General features: G+C 35.5%; 1 protein-coding gene across 1 annotated transcript; it reads left to right on the plus strand.

Moving 5' to 3' along the window:
* Positions 1–3,575: 3,575 nt before the first annotated feature.
* Positions 3,576–9,788, plus strand: LOC110443004 (60S ribosomal protein L12-like). The gene is made up of 5 exons (XM_021486939.1): positions 3,576–3,750; positions 6,049–6,122; positions 6,780–6,960; positions 9,121–9,320; positions 9,762–9,788. The coding sequence occupies exons 1-5, from the start codon at positions 3,714–3,716 to the stop codon at positions 9,765–9,767; spliced, it is 498 nt and encodes a 165-aa protein (XP_021342614.1). The 5' UTR covers positions 3,576–3,713; the 3' UTR covers positions 9,768–9,788.
* The last annotated feature ends 713 nt before the right edge of the window (positions 9,789–10,501 follow it).

A 10,501-nucleotide genomic window follows, 5' to 3' on the forward strand; every position in this document is an offset into this window, starting at 1 on the left:
ATTTACATATTTGACCCCTGTGACCGTGAAAATAGGTCACGGTAATTAATTTGGGAAAACTTTAAAGCACTTTATCCAAGGTACCTTAACTGGCCAAGTAGCATTACTCTGACCTCCTGATTAATCCGAAGAAGTTGTTTAACAGTTTATTTTTTATTTTACATATTTGAACCTTGTGACCTTGAAATTAGGTCAAGATAATTTATTTGAGGACATTTTATAGCAATTCATGCTAGGTACCAACTGGACAAGTATTAATACTCTGGGCCTCCTGGTTATTCAGAAGACGTTGTTTAAAGGATTTTACATATTTGACAACTGTGACCTTGAAAGTAGGTCAAGGTCATTTATTTGAGGACACTTTACATCACTTTGTTCCTGGTACCTACTGGCCAAATATCATTGCTTTAGGAATCTTGGTTATTCAGAAGTTGTTTAAAGGTTTTTTGACCCCTATGACCTTGAAAGTAGGCCAAGGTAATTTATTTGAGAAAATTTATAGCACTCTGTCCTAGGAACTTACTGGCCAAATATCATGGCCTTAGGTTCTCCAGTCCTTCAAAGAAAAAGTTGACGGACGATGGACGACGGACAACACACCATACCATAAGCTCAACTCGCACTTCGTACCAGGTGAGCTAAAAACATTTGAACTTTCTCGCTAGGACTAATTATTTCAGCAAAACTTCATGCTAATGAATATCGTGTGATCAGTTGATATTTTAGGATCATTTGAAACCCAAAATGTTGACCTCGGCCTTTAATTGTTTTGCCCTAGCCAACCTTTATTTGAATAAAGTACTCCTTTGGTCTTTAAAATGTGCTGTTATTTATTGTAGATTCATTCAAAATTCAAACTAACCACCTTAATTGTTCTTCACGTTCATTCTCACTTATCATGCGCCAAAACATATACAGTAAAAGTGGAAAATGAACTTTGCATTGCGAACATTTTGTTATATATTCTCAAAAGAGTAACATGTGTAGGATAATAAACCGAAAGGGTTCTGTTTACTATTCACCAGTTTTGAATACAGAAGTGTCCATTCCCAACAGGTCATTGTCAGTAAAACAGAAGTGTCCATTTCCAACAGGTCATTGTCAGTAAAACAGGTACACCGTGATCCAGTACTTCTTCAAAACAAAATGTTTTTCTTCAAATTTACAATATTCAAGAATCCAAGATAGACTGTGTCATAAAACCGACATTTCTGCAACAAATGCTAACGCGTTTTTCTGATCGACTATGAAAATAGGCATTTGGTCTCGAACGGAAATCATTCAAAACCAATGTATTCAAAAACAATATTTATTTCATTCTTTGAACTTCAAACTTTCAAACACTTTTCATGGGTTAAGTTTTAGAAAAGTATTTTTTCCTCGACTAATGCATATCTACAGTACAAAACATTCGTTATTCAGCATCACAACCAAGATACTACCTCGCCTGTATCTCTTTAAAGTTGACTATCATATTGTAAACGTATATGCTACCTTGCCAGCCAGAGATACAAATCAAATATTACAGCATCCTCAATCGAAATGGTATGTTATTTTTATACTTAATTTGATTAACTACTATTAATTTGATTTTTATTTGAGAAGAAAAAAATCATTATGGTATCACTATACGTTGCATTAAAACAATAATGTATCCTTGTAACGTTTCTGTTCACAAAATTTGAACAAGTAACTTTATAACAGACTTCTATATTGAAAATAACTTCACAAAAGATCCAGACGTAATTAAACATCAAGGCGGTTTTAACTTATACTGCAAAAAGTGTGTACGCTAGCGTACATGTCACTTTTTGCAATCGTTACTCCCATTCAAAACTTAAAACAGATACGTTACACATTATATTGGTCAAGTGTTACACTCATACTACTTAACAGTATCACTAAAACAAACTTTTAATCGATGTTATTATCACACAGAAATTTTGTGATAAATTAGTGCTGAAATTAATTGTGTAAATAATTGCTTATTCATGAAAAACTTTAATCTTACCATCTATTTATTAAATTTATATTTCGAATTGTCCATATCTAACAACTCAAGTGCGAATTAATGCAACACACGTTTATATGACATTTAGACAGAATTTGACTATATACATGTGGCATTATCCTTAATTGTAATTACTGTATATCCTTTGTGACATTTGAGATAAGACTCATGTGTGAAGTTTTTATATCCCTAAGTACGTACTCTCTGTAAACTTACTTTCATAACTCATTACTATTGTCCATCACATTACGCAACATTACGCAACAGGATTAGTGTAATAGCCTTTACCTTGTGGACACTGACCACGGGTAATTGATCTAACAATTAGCGACACCTGTCACTTAAACCTCAGGTACCTTTATTGTACGTACATGTATTTAACTGTGATATGTTGTATTATAAATCAGTTAGGTTCTAGACTCTGTACGGAACACATCGGGTTTATTTTGGACACTCCAGAATATCCCGCCGTCAAGTCAAAAGTTATCTCTTATTAAATTTCAAAGTTAAACTTTAATCAACTCTTACGTCATCATTTCAACAAGATAAAACGTGCAGAAAAACCTTATGTTATTATGATCACTTGTGATCAAATATATGTACATATCTCAAATGCCCACATAACCAAGTCGATTTTACATGGGAAAATAATGCACCAAAACAGAAACGTGACCAAAAGAGAACATCTACGTTACATATTTTCCAAGTGATGTGATTTTCTTTCATAGCTTTTCACTAATTAATCCTTTAAAATCCATTTATAGCAGTCAATTTATTTGAACATCTACAATAACGTACACAAATTAACCATTATTATATATGCATTCATGTCTTTGGATTTCTTAAGATTTGAAGATATTCCCCTTGAAAACTAAGCCAGCTGGGTGCAAGTACAGTTTGTAAAAGGTCTTATTATATTGTTCCCATCACAATCTCACGAAACTAAACTAGAATCTAGAGTATCTTAGTTAGAAGCTACGATTATAGAACCATTTACAACGTATCTGTTTATAACGTATCTGGTCGGCAAAACTGTTAATGTCAGCAAAAATAAATTCACATTCTTTTTAAATTTACACATTGTACAACAGTTTTATCGTGTAACCTATACAAAAGTTCCCGCGACAATGAGTACAATTTCTGTTAGAATTTTAACGGACAACCCACGAATACCTAGTTTCATGCAGGATTCATGATATATGCTTACGGAATTAATGATGATATATTTATATGCGATATAAGATTCATTTAGTCAAAATACCAAGATATTTTAAACTTGTATTCACCCAGAGACGTATATAACACGTGTGTTATATACGTCTCTGGTCTACCTATCTTTCCTGATTTTGTGACTGGAAAGTCTAAGTTGTTAGATTCTGTTGAAATAATTACTAAATTTGTCAACTGCAGGCTTTATTTCTTCTGACACGAATCATTTTTAACATGGACTGTTTTTCTTTTTGTCATATCGATATGAAAATATGTAATGCGGGAGCATATCGTAGTGTGCTACCATAAATTGAAAATAAAGACGAGTTACTGTTCCTAATAGCACACTTTACCGGAAGTTGAAATATGCACTTCCTTTTCCGTTAGTGACATTTGACGATTGGTGCAACATTTTTGGTCGTGTCCAAAAGCCGGACTCATCCAACACCATTCTCTGACTGAGACATTGAGACCAAGTTGATAAAGTAGCAATATGCCTCCTAAATTTGATCCAACTGCGATTAAGCTCGGTAAGAAGGGGCAAGGCTGAACATTTTCAGTTCGATGTGAAACATCTTTTCACGTGTTGACATCGAAGCCCTCGAACAGGTTGACGTGGTAGGTAAAGTGGTAATAAAGATATGTCGTGATAAGCCTTTTATCACTGTGCTTTGCTTTTTGAATAGTCTCGACTACAATTGTTTAAACGTGTCGGTTAGATAACAGCAACAGCCCGCATACAATGGCATCTGCATCACACATGTGAAAATATGCAATAGTCTTCCCTACTGTATCATTTACATTGTGAATTTAGTAGCGTATGGACGAATATAGTAAGGTGGGGAAGACTGCGTTATATTTACACACCAGATGCCGATGTCTGGAATAACTAGGTGACCAGATTATATCGACGTCACCAGTTTTGACGAAATGGGACCGATCACAAGAACTGACCACAGGGGTTCGTTTTAAATTTCTGAAATACACGTTTGGTGTACTGATATGGATCACAGCACTCGTATAGCATATGTGTATTTCGGACATTTGTAACTATCCCCAGTGATCGGACTGAAGATGTGCAGGTAACATCTTTCAATGATTTCTAAGACATTGGTTAACCATCGAGTTATTTGTGAAATTTTTGTATGACATCCTCAGTAAAATGTTATCATTATGGAGAGGCACCTAGACTGACCAGATGTATGTTTATGTGTGCAGTATAACATATATTTATCAGGTTTGGCACAACGGTGCATATGGGTAATAATCCTGCATTTGGGTAACATCTTTGTATGTTATGGTTGAATGCACTTCGTATCTACTTTCACTATCCTATATAAAAAAATCAAAATTTTGTACTTCACTTGCGTTATTGAAAATCGCCATATCTATTGGTTATTATGAACAACTTTTGGTTTAAAGGTTTTTCGGTTTTGAAAGTATTTCACGACCTTTGAAGTCGGGACATCTAAAATCAAGAAACTGTCAAAACACGAAAAAACGTTCAACCAAAAGTTGTTTATATTATAAACACATAAATAGCAATTTTAATAAAGATAGTAAAGAACAAAATTTTGATTTTTTACATAGGATAGTGAAAGTAGATTCGAAGTGCATTCAACCATAACATACAAAGATGTTACCCAAATGCAGGATTATTACCCATATGCGCTGTGTGCCCAACCTGTTTATTTCAGACATTTGTAACGTGACCCTGTGATTGGAATGTAGAAATTCTACCGGACTGTGTAGAATTTGCGTCGGAACCAAGGTTTTGATGCAAAATTCTGCACCTGAGGATAAACTTTCCCAATCTCGCATACTTTCATCATAACTTTACTTTTTTTTCTCCCCCCTCTTGACCAAAATTTTGGTCAAGACACAGGGATTTGTTACAAATGTCTAATACACATGCTATACTGATATTGGTCCCAGCACACCTAGCATAACATCTATGTATAATAACGAATCCCTGTGGTCAAGAGGTGGGAAGATGAGTATACATCAGAAACAAAAAAATAGACAAAGACCATATTTGGGAAGAGGAGACAAATTTATCCTCAAATTTAAAGAGCCATGCAAGACGTTGCAGCAAGACTGTTCCCGAGATGGTGTCACTTGCTGACAGCAAGATTGTCAGTCAGTCAAGTGACATTTGAGAATAGTGTTCCAGCTAGGATTTTACAGGCGTATTGTTTTGATTTTTTTGTTTACTTTCAAGATTCATGATTTCCATTATGATGAATTAACTTTGTGAGCATGGCAGAAAATGCATTACATTCTAATGATAATTTCAAAGATGAGAGCATATACTAGAATTTGAAAGAATCGTATGTTGACAATAATGACGTCATGATTTGGCTACCAAAAGTATTAATCTTTTTCAAATTAAAGAATCTAGAAATATCTTAAAATCGTTATAATTTGAATTAAAAACAGTAGAAATGGGAGTTGCATCATATATACTTTTGATACATTATATAAACTTTACATACATTTATTACAAACCATCCAATCTAGATTTTTTTTAGCCCCCTATTTTAATGCACTTTGTCAGTTTAAAAGAGGACCTTTTAAGGATCGTCGCCCTTGTCTAGAAAAAAATCCTGGGAAATTACTGTTTGTATTCACTTAAGTAACCACATCATTTTGTTGCAATATTGATAAATAAATCTTCATATATTCTCGAGGTACAGCATAGTCATTAGTTACTGCGATAATTAATGATAAAACTTCAGTAAAGTCGTATTATTATTTAAACCAACGTAAGAAATTTTGACAGACTTTGTGAATGTTGGGTGGTAAACAACTTGCTTCTGTTGTTTCAGTGTACGTTAAGGCTGTAGGTGGTGAAGTGCCAGCAACATCATCCTTGGCTCCAAAGATCGGTCCACTCGGTCTGGTAAGTTGAAATCTACTCGAAATACAGATTTACAGGTAAAATGATCAGTGTAATGCATTGGAGATTATAGTTACCAACCTCGAGTCAGTTTATGTCAAAGTATTAAAAAGTATATGTGGAGTGGATTTAGTACCTGTTGAAATTTGGTGTTTAAATTGTCCTGGTTGATGTCATATTGTGATGCCTGTTTGCAATTTGACAGAATAAGCACACACTGCCTTGGGGTGATTTTTTTTAAATGATGTGACTATATACTATGAAAATTAGCAGTCTGATGAAGTTTGTGTTCATACTCAATTCAACAGTCTTTTTGATAAAACCTTGAACATTTTTGAAGAAAAAAATGCTTTGTCTAATCCATATCCCTCATAATTTTTGTTGTGCACCTTCTAATCTAGGTTTTTTACTTTGTTTATGTGAATAGGCAATTATGAATATGAAATAGTGTAAGGATCTTATTTTTGCGTACATATAGTAAAAGGATTTTTGGCTGTTTAATCTGACAAACTATTTTGTGTATATGTTTATGAATTTTCACCATATACAAATGTAGCAAGTACCGGTAGCTGTTGCTACATATAAGTTGATCAGGATTCAATAAATTTCGGATGACTTTGAATGCAAGCCTGTTTGTTATTAATTTCCTTTCTTTCTTAGTCCCCAAAGAAAATTGGTGATGACATCTCAAAGGGCACCCAAGAGTGGAAGGGACTAAAGATCACAGTGAAGTTGGTGGTGCAGAATCGACAGGCTAAGGTAGAGGTGGTGCCAAGTGCATCTTCCTTGGTGATCAAGGCACTCAAAGAACCCCCAAGGGACAGGAAGAAGGTGAAACATGGTAAGATTAAATCTTGTAAACATGGACATGATAATTTTTGCAACGGTTAGAAATATTGCAAGTCGCATAACTGTGTGTGCTTAACCGAAACTGAGTAACCGTGTTATTTTTGTGCCATGAAATACAGCCACCAATATGGCAACTGAATTCACTTAATGCATAAACAAAGATAACTCCATACCTATTCCTTGTAAATAATACTGTAAAACGTTGCAGATTCTCAAAACCATTATGAATTGGCTACATATCGCTAGCCTCCTGCCTGGGAAATCTTTGTAGTTTCACTTTACACTCATGTGTTGTCAACACAATGTGCACATATTTCTGTGCATCACTTCCGGTCAGATCACAGACGATAGACGCCTTTGAACATTGTTCAGCAGAGTGTCGGTCAAAGTTATGTCATGTTATGGCAAGTATATGGATCTTGAGTGTTTTCGGGGTCTTTCAAACAGTCAGGAGCGACCAGGAGCGACCTTTTTGACTGGGAAACCCAAAAAATATTGACCTACATTTTGGGACGGTTTTTGGGTACGTAGATTTGCTAACCAGATAGTACTCTTAACTGAATCGACCCGAACATGGGTACTCCGTTACCCGTTCCAGCCCTACTCATTTTAGCCTTATTACCAACTAGAGGTACATTGGTAGGCAAAGATCAAAAAAAGATAATTAAGTAATGAATTATAATGGAAGCATAAAAAACTATTTGCACTGTAAATTTTGATTTTCAAAATCGTATGAAGTTGTTCTGTAATTGTTTTAGCCGTTCGTCATCTTGGATTGAAATGAAAATCTCTGCGTAGAAAAGCAGAGAGACTTGTGACGGACCAAATTAACCGTTCACCAACAGATTTATAGGGAACAATATCGACTAGTTGGTTCACTTAACATTCAGTCAAAGGAGGCTTATTATTCAGAAATGATCGAAGAATGTGGTAAGGATCATACAGCTTTTTTAGACTCGCCAAAAACCTTATGGGCCAGAAAGGTGAAATTATCCTACCAAGCTTTAATTCTGAAAAAGACTTGTTAAATAAGTTCAGTGATAACTTTCTGGATAAAATCAGCTCAATCAGGAAAAATATTGCCAAAGTCGACTCTTCTGCTGACAATGATATCTCGCCATAGTCTTCGCTATCATTGCTATGTTGATGATGACGCACAAATTTACATGGTCATCAAACAACAGGACAGTTGGGATACAGTTTCAGAAAATCTGGAAGCTTGCTCGACAGATATCAGTACCTGCTGAAGCTTAATCGGGAAAAGACGGAACTAATCGTCTTTTCCCAAAAGTGTCGACAAAAATGGCTCCAGCTCAAGGTCGGTGCAAGAACTATTGAGACTGTCCCAGCTTTTAAAAACCTAGGGGTATACTTAGATAGTACACTGAACATTGGAGAAACAAGTGAACGCTATTGCCAAATACTGTTACTACCAGATCAGGAACATGGCTGTATTCAGCAGTTTATAACTGAAGATGCATGCACGATTTTGGTGCACTCGCTTGTTACCTCTTGGTTCGATTATGGTAATGCCCTGCTCTGTGGTATATCTGACAAACTAACTAGTCAAATACCCTGGCAAAATTCAAGAGGGACATCAAAACTCTCCTCTTTACGTCTGCATTTTAGGCTCTTTGCAAAGACGTCGTGTAAATACCACCCTTTATTTGTTCATTTATGTGTTTATATTAAGTGATTGTAAGCCTTTGTTTTTGTTTCACGATTATAACTAATACTATTATCCATATGTCTACCGGGCACTTTGATATCTTTGGTATTTTTTATGCCACCTGTGAGGAACCTCATGGATGTCATTAAATTGTATAAATAAAATGGTGTGTCAAAGAGTTCAATGCTGTGATGCGCTTGAATGGCAAGTTTTCAAAGTCGTGAATCCTGAATTACCTTCCCAGTAAATAAAAACATTTGATAACAAAATTGATGTCATAAAGAGAAGTCTCGTGATAACAGCGGCAAATGATCCTTTTCCTATGGTTTATTTATGCGACCTCAGATAATGGGTGCCAAGATCCCGCTGTGATCTTTTGTAATATCTGTGTGCCAGATATTTATCATATTGGTGTGGTTTGGGTCTGTCGTTAATTTCGCATGTTCAATTGTTTACTTAATAAACTGTATTATGTTTTTCCAGTTAAGCACTCTGGTAACGTTAGCATGGATGAGATCATCAGGATCGCCCGTATCATGAGGCCCAGAAGTATGGCCAAGACCTTGGCCGGAACATGTAAGGAGATTCTTGGTACTGCCCAGTCCGTTGGATGCTCTGTTGAGAAGTGCCCTCCTCATGACATCATCGACCAAATCAACAGTGGCGAAATGGAAGTGCCTGATGTAAGATACATTTCTTGACAGTCACCATTGTGTGACAATTTAGCATCCAGCTCATAATAATTTGAAATTGAGTAAGGTCACAAATATTTGATTATGATACAACCCATTGAATTAATACTTCCACAACAACTCACTAGCTAGAGTGAAAAGTCCAAGGAAAAAGATCAACAAAATAGTGTTGGCATTTTTTTTCTTTCAAATAGAGTTGTTGGTAGCTTCTCAATTTCTATGACTCTTGTATTCAGTAATTATGTTTATTAAGTTCCACTCATATAAGAATGCCCATATCTCCATTTGCTGTAAGTCGGTACAACAAAGAGATGTTGGCTTTCACTCACAAACAATAGTTGCTGCACTTCTTTGTCTAATTTCCCTTACAATTTGGACGTTGGAATGAAATGACAAGACTTGTGTCTAAATATGCTTTTTCTTTTCTTTCAGGAGTAAACCAAACAGAACATTTTTAAATAAAAGAAAGACCACTGTACAAAACGACTTTGTTTTCTGTTGATTGCACTGCTTATACAGTTTGAAATGGATTAATAATAAGGATAATGTGGGCATGGATTTGAACACTTTGTGTTTGTGTGACACTGAAACGCAAAAGAAGTTGAGGTGGCACAATGTTAAACCCTTTCACAGCTGTAGACCATAATGGATTCATCCAGATCAGTTAATGGTAGAGTCTACTGAAGTTATATAGGGGTGAAAGGGTTGAAGAAGACCATTTTAACCTTTCACACCAATCTGTAAGATCAGTAACAGGTTTAATTTAAACACCCAAAGGTTTCAAAATTTGACATTGTGGGAAGTACAAGTTTTGGGGTTGAGTTTTCACAACAGCTAATGTGTCGTATATGGATGGTGTTCACAGCTGATCATCATATCATTATGAACCACTCCAGGGCTATTTCAAGTGTACATTAGAATTTTTTGGCCTGAACAGACAAGTGAGCTTTTGCTGTGGTGCGACATCCGGCGTCAATTACTTGAAACAACTTCTTCTTAATAACCAAAAGGCCTAGGGTGATGATATCTAGCCAGAAGCAAACTGTGATGAAGGGCTAACACTTCAAATAAATGACCCTTCACCTATTTTCAAGGCCACATGGGTCAAATATGTTAAAAACATCTTCTGACAAATAACCAAATTGCCCAGGGTGATGATATTTGGCCAGTAG

Source organism: Mizuhopecten yessoensis, unplaced genomic scaffold (assembly GCF_002113885.1).
Source record: "Mizuhopecten yessoensis strain PY_sf001 unplaced genomic scaffold, ASM211388v2 scaffold716319, whole genome shotgun sequence".
Lineage (NCBI taxonomy): Eukaryota > Metazoa > Mollusca > Bivalvia > Pectinida > Pectinidae > Mizuhopecten > Mizuhopecten yessoensis.